The sequence below is a fragment of the Narcine bancroftii genome, chromosome 3, assembly GCF_036971445.1.
Source record: "Narcine bancroftii isolate sNarBan1 chromosome 3, sNarBan1.hap1, whole genome shotgun sequence".
NCBI classification, from domain to species: Eukaryota; Metazoa; Chordata; class Chondrichthyes; order Torpediniformes; family Narcinidae; genus Narcine; species Narcine bancroftii.
In genome coordinates this window covers 41,965,719-41,984,726 of record NC_091471.1, presented here as the reverse complement: position 1 = coordinate 41,984,726, position 19,008 = coordinate 41,965,719, and the positions used below count along the sequence as shown (strand labels likewise).

The 19,008-nt window shown below is 36.5% G+C and overlaps 1 protein-coding gene across 1 annotated transcript in view; it reads right to left on the bottom strand.

Moving 5' to 3' along the window:
• dcc (DCC netrin 1 receptor) overlaps positions 1-19,008 on the bottom strand; it is a 718,171-nt gene that overhangs the window by 657,583 nt on the left and 41,580 nt on the right. Inside the window, exon 4 of the mRNA XM_069923064.1 lies at positions 4,168-4,318. Within this exon, the coding sequence (XP_069779165.1) occupies positions 4,168-4,318 (151 nt within the window). The remainder of the gene's footprint in view (positions 1-4,167; positions 4,319-19,008) is intronic.

Below are 19,008 nucleotides of genomic sequence, written 5' to 3'. Positions count from 1 at the left end.
AAGAAAACAGAAGCTGGAGAGACCCAACAGGTCAGATAGCATCTGTGGAGAGAAAATGGCACTCAACCTTTTGGGTCAAGATTCTTTATGGAGTCCAAGGTAGTAAGGGGAGACAGCAAGCATAAAAAGGGAAAGGCAAATGAGAGGCCATACTGGACGGATGAACAAAGCAGAAGTGGGAGTGTAGTGACAGGCAGGAGAATAACAGCGCACACAGACTGCACACTTTCCAAGTTGTCACTGGAAGAACATAACAAATAGGAGCATGTGTAGACCATTTGGCCCTTTGCCATTCAATAAGATAATGGGTGATCTGATATTAGGCTTATCTCCAGCTACCTGCCTTTTCCCCAAAATCCCTTAATTCCCCTACTATACAAAAATCTATCTAATCTTGTCTTAAATATGCTTTGGAGGCTCTGGTGTATATACAAGTGGGTCAACATGCAGCGCTGTTGATCTTCTGAGTATTTCGAATGGTTCCTATTTTATTTTATATCCAGATTAAAACAATTTTTGTGGTAAGCCTGCTGGAACAATAAGTTGTATGCTTGCAAAAGTTAGCAGGTAGCAATTGCTGCGGCAGTAGTGGTTACACAAGCAGAGGAGGAACATCATCCTCGATCACTCTGAAAGGACTTTCTTTTTGCAGAACAGAGGATAAATGTGATGAGTTGAATTCCAAGCAAAAGAAAGCTATTCACTATCTTTTGGTACACATGACAATAATAAATTAATCCTAAATCAGCCTTCTCACCTTTATCTGTCAAGTATCCTATTTCCTCTTTGCCATTCCTAACCCCCCCCCCCATCCCTTCCCCCACCACCAAGGACAGTCATGAAAAAGGGTCGAGTGTCCATTTCACTCCATGGATGTTGCCTGACCCAATGAGTTCCTCATTATTTACTCAAGATTACAGCATCTGCAATTTCTTGTATTACTGTAGCCGAAGTATGGTTAAAAAATAAAACCAATATATCCTCAAAAGACAAGCTTCCTAACAAGATCTCGGGGTTGATTGTCCATGATATATTTTTAAGAGAGGAAGAAAATATCTGTTGCTGAAGTGGTCTTTCCTGAAATGAAACAAACTGCTTATAAAAAGTTTTAGAGCTGGGGTAGGCAACCTTTTTATAAAAATTTACATACCACTTTAAGTATTCCCTATGCCATAGGTCCTCTGTGATTAAGAAGGGATTGCTTCAGATGGTATGTCAGTGAAAAGAAAAAGTTTGAAAACCACTGTTTTAATCGTACCTAACTGCCTGTTATGTGCACGGATTCTTTCATAACTCTGAAGGAAATGGGCCAATGACAATTTTTCTCAAGCAAAATATTTCAGTAACAAATGGGGCTAGAGCAATGGTTCTCAACCTTCCCTTCCCACTCACATACCACCCTTACTTATCACAGAGCATTTATGGCATAGGGATTGCTTCAGGTAGTACGTGAGGCTTTTTTTAGAGCAGTTGTTCTGGAATTTTCTTTTTTCAGTGTGCAAATTGCAATCTGCAATATAATTATCTGAATATTTTATCTGCTGACATTAAATTGCTTTGTGCACAATTTAAACAGAAGTTTAACTGAATTTAAAATGAGTCACATTATTCTGAATCTCTGTTTAATTGTCAAGTTACAGACATAACTATTGAAGCAATGGACAAGGAATGTTGAAATTTGTTTGACCATATTTGGGTTGTTTTACATGTCCGACATTTTCCTCCTGAGAATTTTCCATCTTGCACAACATGGTTAGCGCAACACTATTACAGCACCAGTGACAAAGGTTAGAATCCAGAGCTGCGTGGAAGGAGTTTGTACGTTCTCCCTGCACCTACATGGGCTTCCCCTGAGTGCTCCAGTTTCTTCCCACCCTTTAAAACATTTAGGGGTTGTAAGTTAATTGGGTGAATGGTAAGGGTCTGTCACCGTGCTATATATCTAAATTTTTAAAAATATCCTAAATTTAAAATTTAAAAATGGCTGATAATTTAATGCCTTGAAATGGATCCCAACCTGTAATACTAATACTAATAAATTTAATACAGATAAGTGTGAGGTGTTACATTTTGGAAAGGCAAATCCAAATAGGTCATATGCATTAAATGGTAGGCTATTGAGATGTGCAGAGCAACAAAGGGATTTAGGAGTGATGGTAAATAGTACACTCAAGGCTGATACTCAGGTAGATGGTGTGGTGAAGAAGGCATTTGGAATGTTGGCCTTCATAAATCGGAGTATTGAATTCAAGAGTAGGGAGGTTATGATGAATTTGTACAAGGCATTGGTGAGGCCAAATTTGGAGTACTGTGTACAGTTTTGGTCACCAAATTATAGGAAAGATATAAACAAAATAGAGAGAGTGCAGAGAAGGTTCACGAGACTGTTGACAGGATTTCAAGGTTTGAGTTACAGGGAAAGGTTGTGCAGACTAGGGCTTTTTTCTCTGGACCATAGAAGATTGAGGGGGGACTTGATAGAGGTGTTTAAGATTTTAAAAGGGACAGACAGAGTAAATGTGGATAGGCTCTTTCGATTAAGAGTGGGGGAGATTCAAACTAGAGGGCATGGTTTAAGATTGAAGGGGGAAAATTATAAGGGGAACATGAGGGGAAATTTCTTTACGCAAAGGGTGGTAGGGATGTGGAATGAGCTTCCGGCAGACGTGGTTGAGGCGGGATCATTGGTTACATTTAAGGATAGACTGGATCGTTACATGGAGAGGAGGGGACTGGAGGGGTATGGACCGGGTGCTGGTCAGTGGGATAGGATGGTGGGGATTTGTTACAGCATGGACTAGTAGGGCCGAACTGACCTGTTCTGTGCTGTAAGTGGTTATATGGTTAAACATATGAATTTCTGAGCCAAAACACAATATGCTGACAATGTCACATCAAATTTAATAGGTTGTATTCCATGGAAATATAATTTAACTCAATGAATTCTATTTAAAAAAAATTACATTAAGATGTATAGTAAGTATAAAAAGAACAGTCCATTTATTTTTTTTAAAACTGCAGCCATTTAAAATGTTAGTTAATTAGATGCTGTATTACTGACATGTTTGCATCAAATAAATGACAAGAAGACCAGAGGAATGACCTTCAGCTCATTTGACTCACCATTTCAATTAATGCTGATTTACATTTAAAACCCTTAAAATAGCCAAATATTGCACCAATTGTGAGAAATATTCAACCAGCCTATTTTACTTATCACATACTCCATGGTTGTGGCAACCGATTTCCATTCTTTGTTTTGCAATTGATTTAATCCAAGTTTCATGATCGTCATTGGAATTTGCTTTATTTTGTGCACTTGTGGCTGCACCTCAAGGGATGCATCTGGGGAGAAGCTGTAACAAGGATAAATGGTTGCACAAACATAATTATAGTTAGCTGCCTGCTGCACAAATAGCTTCTGAGAAATGGTACTGTGCGAAGCATGGGCCAGTTTGAAATCTTCAACATTCCAAACAATGCTGTTAAACAAGAAAGTGCAGATGCTGGGGTCGAGTGCAAGGCACAAATGTGCTTGAGAAACTCAGCTGGGGAGGAGGAGGAGGGAGATCAATGCAGCACAAGTATCTGTGATCCTAGTGGAGGTCAAAGTGCGAGTCCTGGAAATGGACCTGGAAAACATGTGACTCAAGATACCAATGGACACAGATAGCCAGGAAGGACACATGCCTGTGGAAGTGATGGTCGTTGAGCTTGAGAGCAGATGCATCATGAACTCACTTTGAAGACAGGAGAACTTCTTCAGGGTAGGCATATCTTGAAGAGGCTTTGCAGTGGAATAGCTGAGCTCCCTTCTGCCCTCTCCTCTCAATCATCCCACACCTTTTTACTCAGACATCTGCCTGCTTTTTATTCTTATTCCTGTTGAAGGACTCAAGCCCAAAACGTTAGTTAGCCTTTACTTCCTATGGATGCTGTGTGACCTCCAGTTACAAGGCTAAAGCAGATGGTGCAAGGAATAGTGAGTTCAGTCCTTTAAAACTGAATAAAAGTTGTCCTTTATTTTTTTCAATCTGTGGGCAGAGAATTAGTGAATTCTGAAGAATGGAGTAGCCATGCAATTTCATCTTTTTCATTTGTATCCCAATGGCTTTCATTGATTTGTTGAGCAAGGACTTGGGAGAGAAACATTTTGGACTCAATTACCTGATCTGGACAACTTCATCCCCTTTCTTCCATGTGATTGTAGGTGCTGGAAATCCAGAAACACAACACTCCATAACTCCATCTCTTCCTTCCAGGACAGCTGTGTTTAGGGGTCGCTGAATGAATACAGCCTGTCTGTGCATGCCAGGTTCTGTAAAACAAATGAAGGGCAGTATTTAATGGCAGCGTCAGACAGAGTACTTGAAAATATCTCACCCCACCAGACTAAACATGCTATATGAATGTGAACATGATGCATCTGAACTTTTTTGAAACTTCTCACTCTAGTCTCTTATCAAAGCTGCAACAGGCAGCTGGAATAGTTATCCAGAATTCAAGGCAGCAGGGGAATTGAATTCTATTAATTACAGTATTGCTAATGAAGTTGATTGAACCACAGTATTGACATGAAACCCTATCTTTTTCGCCAAGAACTATTGAGGAGGGAAATCTGCATCCTCATTCAATATAGCAGTGCCTGACTAGAGACTCTGAAATATGGTCGATTTATATCCAGTCTTCAAAATTACCTAGACTATACACAAGGATAATTATGATTGGGCAATTGATGCTGCCCTTCCACATATATTAGAAATTAATTTAAAATATCAAGCTGTTCAAAACAACATCTTTCTTATTATAAAGAATTTTCTTGGGGACTGTTTATGATAATGAGTTTGGAGTTTAAAAGAATAAGGGGATTTTTTTTACAGAAGCATACAATTATCAAAGGAATAGATAAAATAGAAGTAGGGAGTTTTTTTTTCCCCCCCATTGGCAAATGAGACCAGAATTCAGGAACATAGCCTCAAGGTTTGATGGAGTAGATTTAAGACAGATAGTAATGAATCTGTGGAATTCTATGTTGAATGAAGAACAAGAGGCTGACTCACTATATGCATTTAAGACACAGGTAGAGTTTTGATTAGTAGGGGAATTAACAGTCATTGGAGTTGAGTCCATGGCCAGAGCAGCCATGAGTCTCTTGATATGCCTTGAGAGGTCCAAGGATTCTACCAAATTGCACTTCCACCATCTGAAATGCAGCTATATGTTCTCTTTTTTTCATTATTTAACATGCTGCCCTCCAAATGTCCAATAAAACTTGAAGAAGGGTTCATGGCCAAAATGTTTGTTATATTATCTTCACCTCTTATGGACAGTACGAAACCTGCTGAGTTCCTCCAGCATTTCTGGTTTTTTTTGCTACAATCACCATGACTACAGACTTCCATGTTTCACGCTAATAAAATCAAGGCCTATTTATAGAGCAATTCAACGAGCTGGGCCTTTTATAAGATTTGACCTTTTTAAATAGTTACAGCTAACTGTAAAAATTGTATTTCGTTAATAATCTGCTTCTAGATCTGGAATTAGAATACTCAGGGCTAAAATTGCTTTGTATTGCTGAGACTGCCTCGTGACTGATGACACCATTGAGAAATCTGAGAGTGTCTCGGAACTAACTGAGGTGGTGTTTTGTTTTGGAAAGGCATGTTGAAGGTGATGGTCATGCTTAGAGATCATTTTTTTATCCACAGATGCTTTCATTCCTGATTTATTTCTTCAGGACTAAATTCTATCATGGTAATTAACAAGTCAGTCTCCACTGCAATGATCTAAAGTGTTTATTTTTGGTCTTTCTGTCCACATCATTAATTACTTGTTAATGATCCACATGGACAAGGAGAAAGCCTATATTTAATTGACGAAATACATACGGTGAGAATATGAAGCAATGCTTTTATTGGAAGAGTATATGAGACACACAAATTATATTTGTCCAACTTTATAATGATGAATATCCTGGAGAAATAGTAAAAGAAATTGAAAATGACATTAATTATTTTTTTACAAAATAGTATTTTCCTGATCTGTGATGTACTGATTGGATAGATAACACACCAATGGCATCATGAAGAAAGCCTCTACTTCCTCAGGAGTTTGCGGAGGAGCTAGTGGAGTTGTTCAAGTGAACTGGTACGGACTTGAAGGGCCGACATGGCCTGTTTCCATGCTGTAAACAGTTATATGGTTATATTATCATAGCTTTCAAAAGGGAACTAATCCTTGCAAAAGAAAACTGTAATACTGTGGGGATGGGGGCGGGGGGTGGGGAACAGGGGAATGGATCTTCTTGGTTTGGTTTAATATAGGCATGAGATTCTTCTGTGCTTTCTAACATTATGGGGTCTTGAGATATTTCATGTAAAATGGTCTAAGTGGTATTCCATATAATGAATTCCAAGGTGGGCTTGATGATATTCTTTAAGTAACAATCCATAATTATTATAATGAGGATATCTTGACTGACCAATGCCCTTGATACCTGTCAGGGAAAAGAACCCAGTAGAATGAGGCAAACCCTTTGAAATGATTTGTCACAACTTCCAAAATGTGCCTGGCGAAGTTCCACAGAAAATGTTATTGAGCAACTAAAAGCTGTGGGATCGTGGACAATCTTAAAATACAAGGAGTGAGACTGAAGGTTAACGAACTCAAGTTTAAGAAGAAACAAAAGAATAACTGGCCTCAGGAAGGTAACTGACCTGAGTTTACAATGTGAATGCAGGATGGTCAAATTTGTTAATGATACAAAACAAGGAGATATTATGGAGGCAGGAGGTAAATATCAACAAATTTCAATTGAATTGAACAATTTCTGTTAGTGGGTAGATCACAAGTATTTGAAATTGAAGCCAGACCATTGGAGGCTAGTGCAGGTCATAAGGAAAATAGACAACAGGCTTACTCCATAAATGTTCTGCAGATAGATAAATATGGAATGGTACAAGGTTTAGGAACTGAGTTAACTCAACACTATTCTTCCAATGTAGAGATAGTATAAAACTTCTAATTAGATCCTGAGCCACAAGGCCTTCCTGAACCTTTTTGTTTATGTCCAATGTGCCAGTGCAGATGAACCGGTGTAAATATTTACAGATATCTTCAACCTCCCCCAACTGCAGGCAGAAGTACCAACCTGTTTCAAGAAGGATGCATTCACCTTGTGCTGAAGAGGAACATAGTCAAGGGCCTGAATGACAATGACCCCTCCCATCGGGAAGATAATGGACAAATGTGAGATCATGTACCACCAGGTTCAAGGTCAGTTTTTTTTCCCACTATTGCCAGACTCCTCAACAAACCTCACATAAGTGAAATAATATTGACTTTGCTCTGTTCTGCACTGCATAGAGGTAATCTCTCCATAATTCTGTACTTTGTGCTGTTACTTACTGTGTTAGGTATTGGTTGACAAGCTTGACTGCTGTCAAAGTTATTTACTGCAGTATGTGTGACAGTGAACTTGAAAACAACAAATTCAAAGTTAGAAAAATAAATGATCAAACTGTACTTTGCTTAAAGCAAACTACACCTTTAATATGTTCTGATGGAGAGCAGTGAAGAGCCACACTTTAATCCTAGGTGTCACAAGTCTGAGTTATTAAAAGAAACAGAGATTCTTTTAATAACTCAGACTTTTAAAAAGGAAGCATTGTAGAATGGTTAGTTAGATTGCTAAGGATATGAAAATATTTGACTCAGTAAACTGATCTAAATTCAACTGCGGGCTGAGAAATGAACACATAAAGCTTCAAAGTAGAATAGATCAAATAGCAGTAAATACATCCTCATCTAAAGTGTGATCAATATGTGGAATAAATATCCCAACACAAAAGTGGAGGCAAAATATCTGGAATCACAGAACAAATGAGCTTTAAGAATTTGGATGAAAGATAAAAACATTAAGGTGTGAAATGGAGGTAGCTGATGGGAATGCAGGGTAAAAGTCAAAACAGAAAAGTGATATTTTAAAATGGTCAAGGACAGTAGTCTGTTGAAAACATCTGCTGCTTAGCAATCCATCAAACAAAAACCTTCTGTTTTCTCAATGAGATGTGAACATACAGTTGGATGAGAAATAGTATATATTATCACAAATCATTTAGCTTCTTTCAGTGAAATTTGAATATAAATTGACAATCAAATTTCAGCTATGGGAGAAGAAAGCCATTGGAGGTCTTTAGGAGGGATGTAAATGCTGTATTGAACTTTAACTGGGTGGCAGGGTTAGCATGACATTGTTACAGCACCAATGACTGGGGTTCGAATCTGAGGCCGTCTGAAAGGAGTTTGGACATTCTCCCTGTGTCTGTGTGAGTTTCATCCTGATTCTCTGGTTTCCTCCCATCCTTCAAAATGTTCGGGAGTGATGAGTCAATTGGGTGCAATGGGACTGCAATGGCTCATGGGCCAGAAGGGCATGTTACTGTGCTCTATGTCTAAATTTAAAATTAAACTTAAAAATAACAACTTTTGAGCATGGACGAATTGATGTTGGTCGGAGCTTAAACCATCTATCTTTTAATATATTTTTTTATTTTTCACACTATGAACCATATCAACCAAAATATGTACAAATGTTTCTCATTAAATTTACACAGTGGTCTTTTCTCCCCTTTTATCCCCTTTCCCTCCCTCGCCTCTACCCTCCCCCTCCAAAACCCATAAATATTCAACATTTACAATATAATAAAATAATAAAACAATATCTTCACACAAAGGAAAATAAACAAGAAAAATGCGTTATCTATTTATTACACACTGAATCTAGTCGGTTTGTCTTCTTATCATTTTAGGGGATGGAAGTCTTAGGCAAGCTCTCTCTGATATGTTCCATGTACGGTTCCCAAATTTCTTCAAACATTGTGACTTTATTTTTTTAATTATATGTTATTTTTTCCAATGGAATACATTTATTCATTTCCATGTACCATTGCTGTATACTCATGCTTCCTTCCATTTTCCAAGTTGACATTAAACGTTTTTTTTGCTATCGCTAAGGCTATCATAATGAATTTTTTTTGCACTTTATTCAATTTGAGGCCTAATTCTCTACTACTTATGTTACTTAAAAGAAATATCTCTGGTTTTTTTGGAATGTTATTTTTTATAATTTTATTTAGTATCTGATTTAATTCTTCCAAAAACGTATTTACTTTCATACATGCCCAAGTTGCATGTAATGTTGTTCCCATTTCCTTCTTATAGTGAAAACATCTATCTGATAATGTTGAATCCCTTTTTTTTTAATTTTTGAGGAGTAACATATACCCTGTGTAACCAATTCTACTGTATCATGCGTAACCTTGTGTTTATTGTATTCTTCATCGTTCCAGGACATAACTTTTCCCATACTTCATTTTTTATCTTTATGTTTAGATCCATTTTTCACTTCTGCTTAGGTTTATAGTTTATTTAATTTTCCTTGTAGCTTAATGTACATGTTGGTTATAAATCTTTTAATTATCATTGTGTCTGTAATCACATATTTAAAGCTGCTTTCTTCAGGTAATCTCAAGCTGTTTCCCAATTTATCCTTTAAATAAGCTTTCAACTGATGATATGCAAACATTGTACCATCAGTTATTCCATATTTGTACTTCAACTGTTCAGATGTTAATAAATTATTTCCCCCCAAAAAAGTTCTATTCTTTTGATTCCTTTTCTCTCCCATTCTCTAAAGGAAAGGTTATCTATTGTAAAAGGGATTAGCAGATTTTGCGTCAATAGTAATTTTGCATTAAAATAGTTAATTGCATTAAAATGAATATCTTCCCAAGGATACAATACCTATTTCAATCGTTACCAATTCCCTTAACAGAGAAATTCTTCAAGGAGCTAAAGAAAATAATAAGGAAATTCTTATGTAAAGGGGGAAACCGAGGATAGCACTAGATAAATTAACAGAATGGTACAAACAAGGAGGCTTACAACTACCAAACTTTAAGAATTATTATAGAGCAGCACAATTAAGATACCTATCAGATTTTTATCAAACAAGGGAAAAATCAGATTGGACCAGATTAGAGCTAGATAAAATAGGGGAGAAGATACCTGAACATATACTATATAAGTGGGATGAAAAATTGGTGCAACGTAGGAATTCGCCAGTATTGCACCATCTGCTCAACATTTGGAAGAAGATTCACGTAGAAAGGAATAAAATAAATTATCAACTACCAAAATTAATATTGACACAAAATCAACTAATCCATTTCACAATAAATAACCTTTCCTTCAGAGAATGGGAGAGAAAAGGGATCAAAAGAATAGAAAATTGTTTTTCGGGAAATAAATTATTATCTTTTGAACAAATGAAAGACAAATATAATATAACTCACGATACAAGGTTTGCATACCACCAACTGAAAACCTACTTGAAGGACAAATTGGGAAACAGTCTGAAGTTACCAGAAGGAAACAATTTTGAATATGTAATTACAGACACAATGATAATTTAAAAAATTATAACAAACATGTACATCAAACTGCAAGAAAAGGAGAATGAGGAAACAAACTGTAAACCTAAACAAAAATGGGAACAAGATCTAAACATAAAGAAAAAGAATGAAACATGGGAAAATCTATGCTCCGGAACTATGAGAAATCAATAAACACGAGGTTACGCATGAAACAATATAATTGGTTACACAGGCTATACATCACACCCCAAAAGTTAAATAAATGGGACCCAATGGTATCAGACAGATGTTTTCACTGTAAAAAGGAAACGGGAACAATAGTTCATGCAATTTGGACATGTGAGAAAGTGAAAAAATTTTGGGAAGATCTAAACCAGATATTAAATAAAATCACAAAAAGCAATATACCAAAATAACCCAGAGATCTTCCTTCTAACTAATGTAAGAAATAAAGAATTTGGACTCAATTTGGATGGAGCACAAAAAAGATTTATTATGACAGCCCAAGCTGTAGCAAAAAAATGTATTATGTCAACATGGAAATTAGAAGACAACTTGAGAATACAACAATGGTACATAGAAATAAATAAATGTATTCCATTAGAAAAAATAACATATAATTTAAGAAATAACATCACAATATTCGAACAAATATGGGAACCATACATGAAATACAATAGAGAAATCCTACCACGGACCTCCACCACCTAAAATGACAGAAGAAGAAGACAACGAAATGAACTGACTCAGTATATAAAAGTAAAAGATAAAAATGTCTTGTTTATTTTATCTTATAGATTGAACTTTGAATAAATGGGAAGGGGGGAGAGGGAGGGAGGGAGGGAAGGGAGGGGGGAAAAGGGGAGGACATGACACTGTATATATTCAAGAGAAACAAGAGAAAAAAAATGTCTGTATGTATTTTGGTCAATATGGTTTATTGTGTAAAAAATTTAAAAAAATTAAAAAAAGAAAAAAATAATAATTTTGGTATTTGATAATTAATTTTTTTCTAAGTGGATCTTCTTCCATTTATTAAGTAAATGATGCAGCTTTTATATTGCACCAGCTTTTTATCTCACTTATAAAGTGTATGTTCCGGTACCTTTTCCCCTATTTTATCTAGATCCCTTGTCTGGTAAAAATCTGATAAATACCTTAATTGTACTGCTCTATAATAATTTCTAAAATTTGGTAACTGCAAACCACCTTGATTATACCTCTCTGCTAATTTATCTAACGCTATCCTTGGATTCTTCCCTCTCCACAAGAATTTCCTTATTATTCTCTTTAGTTCCTTAAAGAATATTTCTGTTAAAGGAATTGGTAACGTTTGAAATAAGTATTGTATTCTTGGGAACACATTCATTTTAATGCAGTTTACCCTCCTTATCAATGTTAGTGGTAATTCTTTCCAATGTTCTAAGTCTTACTGCAATTTCTTTATTAGTGGCTGATAAATTAGTTTGTACAAGTGGCTTACGTTATTATCTAACCTGATCCCTAGGTATCGGATTGCTTGTACTCGCCATTTAAATGGTGATTCTTTTTTAAATTCTGTATAGTCTGTTTTACTCATTGGCATCACTTCACTTTTATATGCATTGATCTTGTACCCTGATATTTCTCCATAATCCTTAAATTTCTTATGTAATTTTTTTACTGATACCTCTGGTTCTGTTAGGTATACGATGATGTCATCTGTAAATAAGCTGATTTTATACTCCTTCTCCTTTATTTTTATCTCTTTTATTTTATTTTCTATTCTAACAGTTCTGCCAAAGGTTCTATTGCTAAGGCGAACAATGAGGGGGATAGTGGACGTGCCTGTCTAGTTGACCTACTTAATTTAAAGTCACTCGATACATATCCATTTACTGTTACCTTCACCAGCGGTCCATTATACAATGCTTTAATCCCATTTATATATTTTTCTGGTAGATTGAATTTCTGTAATATTTTAAATAAGTAATTCCACTCTACTCTGTCAAAGGCTTTTTCTGTGACTAGAGCAACAGCCACTGTTGGTTTCTTATTTCCTTGAACTGCGTGGATTAGATTAATAAGTTTACAGATATTGTTCGCTGTTTGTCTTTTCTTAATAAATCCAGTTTGATCTTGTTTTACTATTTTAGGTACACAATTGGCCAATCTGTTTGCTAATAATTTTGCTATTATCTTATAGTATGAGTTAAGTAGAGATATTGGTCTATATGATGCTGGAGTTAATGGATCCTTCCCCGTCTTTGGTATTACTGTAATTATTGCTGTCTTACATGAATCTGGCAAGTTTTGTGTTTCTTCTATCTGGTTCATTACTTCCAGGAGAGGAGGAATTAATAACTCTTTAAATGTTTTATAAAATTCTATTGGAAATCCATCCTCTCCTGGTGTTTTATTGTTCAGCAGCTTTCTTAATATATTCTGTATTTCCTCTATTTCAAATGGTTTTATTAGTTTGTTTTGTTCTTCTTCTTGCAATTTTGGCAGTTCAAGTTTAGCTAAAAAATTCCTCTATTTTGTCATCTTTCCCCTCATTCTCAGTTTGATACAATTGTTCATAAAATTTCTTAAAATTTTTATTAATCTCTGTTGGATTATATGTAATTTGATTGTACATTTTCCTTGATGACAGTATCATTCTTTTAGCTTGTTCTGTTTTAAGTTGCCAGGCTAATATTTTATGTGTTTTTTTTTTCTCACAGTTCATAATACTTTTGCTTTGTTTTCATTATGTTCTTCTCCACCTTATAAGTTTGTAATGTTTCGTATTTAATTTTTTTGTCCACCAATTCTCTCCTTTTCGTTATATCATCCCTTTCTACTAATTCCTTTTCTGTACTTGCTATCTTCCTTTCCAACTGCTCTATTTCCCGATTGTAATCCTTTTTCATCTTAGTCACATAACTTATTATCTGCCCCCTAATGAATGCTTTCATTGTATCCCATAATATAAATTTGTCTTTTACTGATCCTGTGTTTATTTCAAAATATGCTTTAATTTGGTGTTCAATAAACTCCCTAAATTCCTGTCTTTTAAGTAGCATGGAGTTTAACCTCCATCTATATGTTCTTGGTGGTATGTCCTCCAGTTCTATTGCTAATAATAGGGGTGAATGATCTGATAGTAGTCTAGCTTTACACTCAGTTTTCCTAACTCTCCCTTGAATATGGGCTGACTACAAAAACATATCAATCCTTGAGTAAGTTTTGTGCCTACTCGAATAATATGAAAATTCCTTCTCTCTTGGGTGTTGCCTCCTCCATATATCCATAAGTTTCATTTCCTGCATTGATTTAACCATAAATTTGGCTACTTTATTCTTTTTACTTGTCTTTTTTCCAGTTTTATCCAAGATTGGGTCCAAATTAAGGTTAAAATCCCCTCCTATCTATATATTTCCTTGTGTGTCTGCAATCTTCAAAAAAATAACCTGCATAAACTTTTGATCCTCCTCATTAGGCGCATATATATTGAGCAAATTCCAAAATTTTGAGTATATCATTGCATACCTCCCTGCCGGATCTATTATTTCCTCCTCTATTTTGATTGGTACATTTTTGTTAACTAGTATGGCTACACCTCGAGCTTTTGAATTATAGGATGCTGTCATTACGCGTCCTACCCAGTCTCTCTTTAATTTGTTATGTTCCGCTTCAGTTAGATGCGTTTCCTGCACAAATGCTATATCTATTTTTTCCCATTTCAATAAATTTAGTAGCCTCTTCCTTTTAATTTGGTTATGCATTCCATTAATGTTTATAGTCATATCGTTCAACATGGCCATCTTATATCTTGCATACACCTCTTCGCCACCTCCATCCCCCTCTTCCCCATTTTCATCTCTTAGTTTTCTCTTATTACACTTAATGTACGACAACACATTTAAAACAAAGTATCCCGCAGTTCCCACATCCACTAATTCCTTAACCCCAAAAGTTCACCCCCTCTCTGAGTTGCCCCATATCCCTTGCCGGGCAACCACAACTCCCCTTTTCATTTGGATTGCGATCTTGCTCTCAGCATCAACTTATTTTGCAATACTGTTATTCCCCCTCTACCCAGCCCTCTCCAGAAAACAACATATATAACAAAGCTCTCTCTCTTTTATCCCCCCTTACTTCCCTTCACTTTTCCCTCTTTAGTTCTTTACATATACATTGTTTTTTCATCTTTATATATACTTTATCACTGTTCTTCATTCTTGTTACATCTCTTCATTTCTTCTCCTTTCCTGCAAATATTCTGCAAATTCTTGTGCTTCCTCCAGATCCGAGAACAGTCTGTTTTTCTCCCTGGGTATAAATATTTTAAGCACGGCAGGATGTTTTAATATGAATTTGTAACCTTTTTTCCATAAAATCAATTTCGCTGTATTAAACTCCTTCCTCCTCTTTAAGAGTTCATAACATGTCTGGGTAAAAAAATATTTTTGACCCTTGTATTCCAATGGTGTATTATCTTCTCTAACTTTATTCCTTGCCTGTTCCAGTATATTTTCTTTTGACGTGTATCTCAAAAATTTTACTAAGATGGATCTCGGTTTTTGATGTGCCTGTGGTTTCATAGCTAATGCTCTGTGTGCCCTTTCTATTTCCATTTCTTCCTGCATTTCTGTTGTTCCGAGGACCTTCAGGATCCATCCTTTTATAAATTCCTTCATATCTGTGCCTTCTTCATCCTCCTTCAGGCCCACTATTTTTATGTTGTTTCGCCTTCTATAATTTTCAAACCTATCAATTTTCTGAGATAACGACTCTTGTGTCTATCTAATATTTTTGTCACTTTCTTCCAATTTTTCTAAGTCATTTACTTCCATTTCTACAGCCGTTTCCTACTCTTCCACATTCTCTACCCTTTTCCCTATTTCTGCCATTACCAGTTCTAACCTTTGCATTTTATCTTCTGTTCTTTTCATTTTCCTTTTAATTGCATTAAACTCCAATGATGACCATTCTTTTAATGATCTCATTTGTTCTTCAAAAAAGACTTTATCTATATTCTGTTCATCAGTTTTACCTTTTATTTCTTTGTCCAGCAGTTTTACCTTCTATTTCTCTGTGAAAATCTTGATCTTCTTCTTCCTCTTCTTCTGTGTCTGTATCTGTGTTAGTGTCTTCTTTTTTTCTTTGTGTCTGTGTTTCTTCTGCTTTTCCTGATGAGCTGCTTGTATCTCTTTGTCAGGCCTCTTGTTGCCAGTCCTCCCCTCCTGGGCTGCTTGTCTGTTGTGCTTCCTGACGTTGATCTTCTTATCGGTCATCCTTCCGTCTGTCTCCCTCGTCTGTTTCATCGCTCCCTCTTCTGCTGGCTGCCTCACCCTCCAGTTGAGCGCCATAGTGTTGGGCATCCCTCAGCTGTTCGCTCTGTGACAGCCCGCTCCTCTGCTGAGGCCCCTTCCCGCCGGTGTCCTCTTTCTCCTTTGATTGCACAGTTGTGCACTTTTGTTTGGCTCCGAGAGCCATTTTTGTAGTGCACTGGCTGGTGGGTCGCGACTCCACAGGGCAGGTACTGACCTCAAAGGTCGGGTGCTCTTCGCCACCACAGCGTCCTGTTCCTTCGTTCAGGTAAGGCCTTCTTCTATCTTCTCCGGCGACTTTTCTACTTTTTTTCCAATTGCTTTTACTTTCTCCTTCTTGGGAGCCATCTTCTTTCTCTTCTCTGTATCTTTATCTTCTATTTCTTCTATTTTATTTTTGTTATGCTTTGCTTTTTCCTAACTTTTTTCCTATTTTCCTGGAGAGGGCTGGTTTCCCGACCGGCCACTACTCCATCACGTGACTCCTCCCAGCATAAGCCATCTCTTTTGATTTGAGGAAAGGAAGTGAATCCTGGCCAGACAAGTTAGGATATTTCGCAGGACACAATCCTTTCTTTTTTAAAAAAATATGTTTTTTTTTGAGCTTAACATATTAATCCTGCATACATGACTACTAATACAGCAAAAAATGTCATATCACAAATCAATATAAATACAATTCAAATCCATCCATATTTGTTGTTTTAATATTATTTCTTAAAATAATTACCAATCAAGTTACATTACACCAAGCCTCCATAACACAGAGTAATATCTGTCTAATGTGATAATATGATTGGGGACAACCTTAATTAAACCCGTATATAATTAGTTAATCCACAAAAAAGGAATAAAAAGAAAGAAAAAAAAGAAAAAAAAATGAATTTACCCTTTCCCTCTAATCTTGGTTACCTTGTGGAGAAAGAAAAGTAAAGATATGGATCAAATAGCGACCTTCAAAAACCAGACAGAGAATCGCTGGAGCCTCCAAATTACTTAAATCTGCCAATCATGAAAGTGTTCTATGAATGGGCCCCACATTTTTTCAAATTGAAACTTTCTATCTATAATGTTGTATTTAATCCTAATATATCCCTTTACCCAATAATGGATACTGGTAATACAGTTTACAATCTGTTCCATAATTGAGAACTGTTGCCTTCATATTAGATGAAGAAGCGGAAGGAAGGGTATGTTATTTTACCAATGATACAAAAGTTGGAGGTTCATTCCACACTCCCACCACTTTCCATGTGAAGAAGTTCATCCACATGTCCCACCTAAACGTATACCCTTTCACTCTTAACCCAGGTCCTCTGGTTTGTATCTTTTTCAGTGGAAAAAGATTATCTACATTTACTCTGTCTAGCCCCCTCATAATTTTAAATACTTCTGTCAAATCTCCTCTCATTCTTCTATGCCCCAGGGAATAAAGTCCTAATCTGTTTAATATTTCCCTGTAACTTGGTTCCTGAATTCTGGCCAATGTCCTAGAAAATCATCGTTGCACTCTTTCTATCTTATTGATAACTTTCCTGTAGTTAGGTGACCAAAACTGCACACAATACTCCAAATTTGGCCTCACCAACGTCTTTTACAACTTTATCATAACATCGCAACTCCTGTATCAATACTTTGATTTATGAAGGCCAATATGCCATAAGCTCTCTTTACAACCCTATCCACCTGTGACGTTACTTCCAGGGAATTATGTATCTTTATTCCAGGATCCCTCTGTTCTACTGCACTTCTCAGTGCCCTACCATGTATGTCCTTTCTTGGATTCTCCTTTCAAACTGCAACACCTCACACTTGTCTGCATTAAATTCCATTTTTCCACCCATTTTTCCAGCTGGTCCATATCCATCTGCAAGCTTTGAAAACTTGCTTTGTTTTCTACAACCCATCAGTCTTAATGTCATCAGCAAACTTGCTGATTTCATTTACCCCATTATCATCCAGATCATTGATAAAGATGACAAACTACATAGTACGAGCACTGATCCCTGAGGTGCACCTCTAGTCACAGTCTGAAATGCAATCATCCACTATTATTCTATGGCTTCTCCCATTCAGCCATTGTCGAATCCAATTCACTACTTTACCATGAATACTTAGCATCTGAACTTTCCTGACTACCTCCCATGTGGGACTTTGTCAAAGGCTTTATTAAACTCCATGTGGACAACATCTACAGCCTTTCATTGGTCAACTTTTCTGATAACCTCCTCAAAAACTCTATCAGCTTAGGTCAAAATGACCTACAATGGACAAAGCCATGTTGAGTCTCCCTAATTAGTTTCTGGCTAATAATTGTATATCTAATCTCTTAGAACACCTTCTAATAATTTACCTATTACAGATGTCAGACTCACTGGCCTATAATTTCCAGGGTTACTTTTGGAACCTTTTTTTAACAATGGAAGAACATGAGCTCCCATCCCATCCTCCAGCACCTCATCTGTGGTTAAGGACATATTAAATATGTCTGCCAGAGCCTCTACAATTTCTACACCAGCCTTCTTTAAGGTCCAAGGTTGTATCTTGTCAGGTCTTGGGGAATTTATCCACCCTTATTTGCTTTAAGGCACTAAGCTCTTTAATCTGCATAGGTGGCTATTATGTCTCTGTAATACTTGGGAGGCTTCTTAAATAACTCAGAAATGCAAGATTCAAATAACAAAATAGACGTTACTTACCACCATGTCAGGAAACTGTTCACGCACACTGATATACAAATACATATGCCCCTCAGGGGAGCACTAGAGTCACTACAGTGAGAAGGGTGAATTCTTACGCAGTTACAAAATAGTTCACGTTATCCTGACTATATAACATCCCTCCTTTTTAAGATAAAGAAAAAAACTGTTCTTTATCACTTTCTTTCCAGTGCAACTTAAGTAACTGAACTTGTCCACTAGTTTATTTACACAACTATTTTTAAATAGTTCTTATCGATAACACACTGGCACCAGTATGTTGCTTTGCTGCAACCATTGGGCTCTGTGTTGCTTTGAGATCCAGCATCCAGCTTTACCTTTAGGTTAAATATCACAGGTGTTTTCTGGATTGGATACCTGTGTGCAACTTGCTTTCTTCTATCATGTCACTGGATATCTCATGAAGGTGTATAGATTCTATGCACAGCATCTGGGTGTCAGAATCCTCATTGTTGTTTCCTTTTATGTGGTGGATCTTCTTTCTTTACTGGCATTACTACACATCTTCGCCCAGTGGTTTACTTTACCACAGGCTCTACACTCAGAACCATCTGC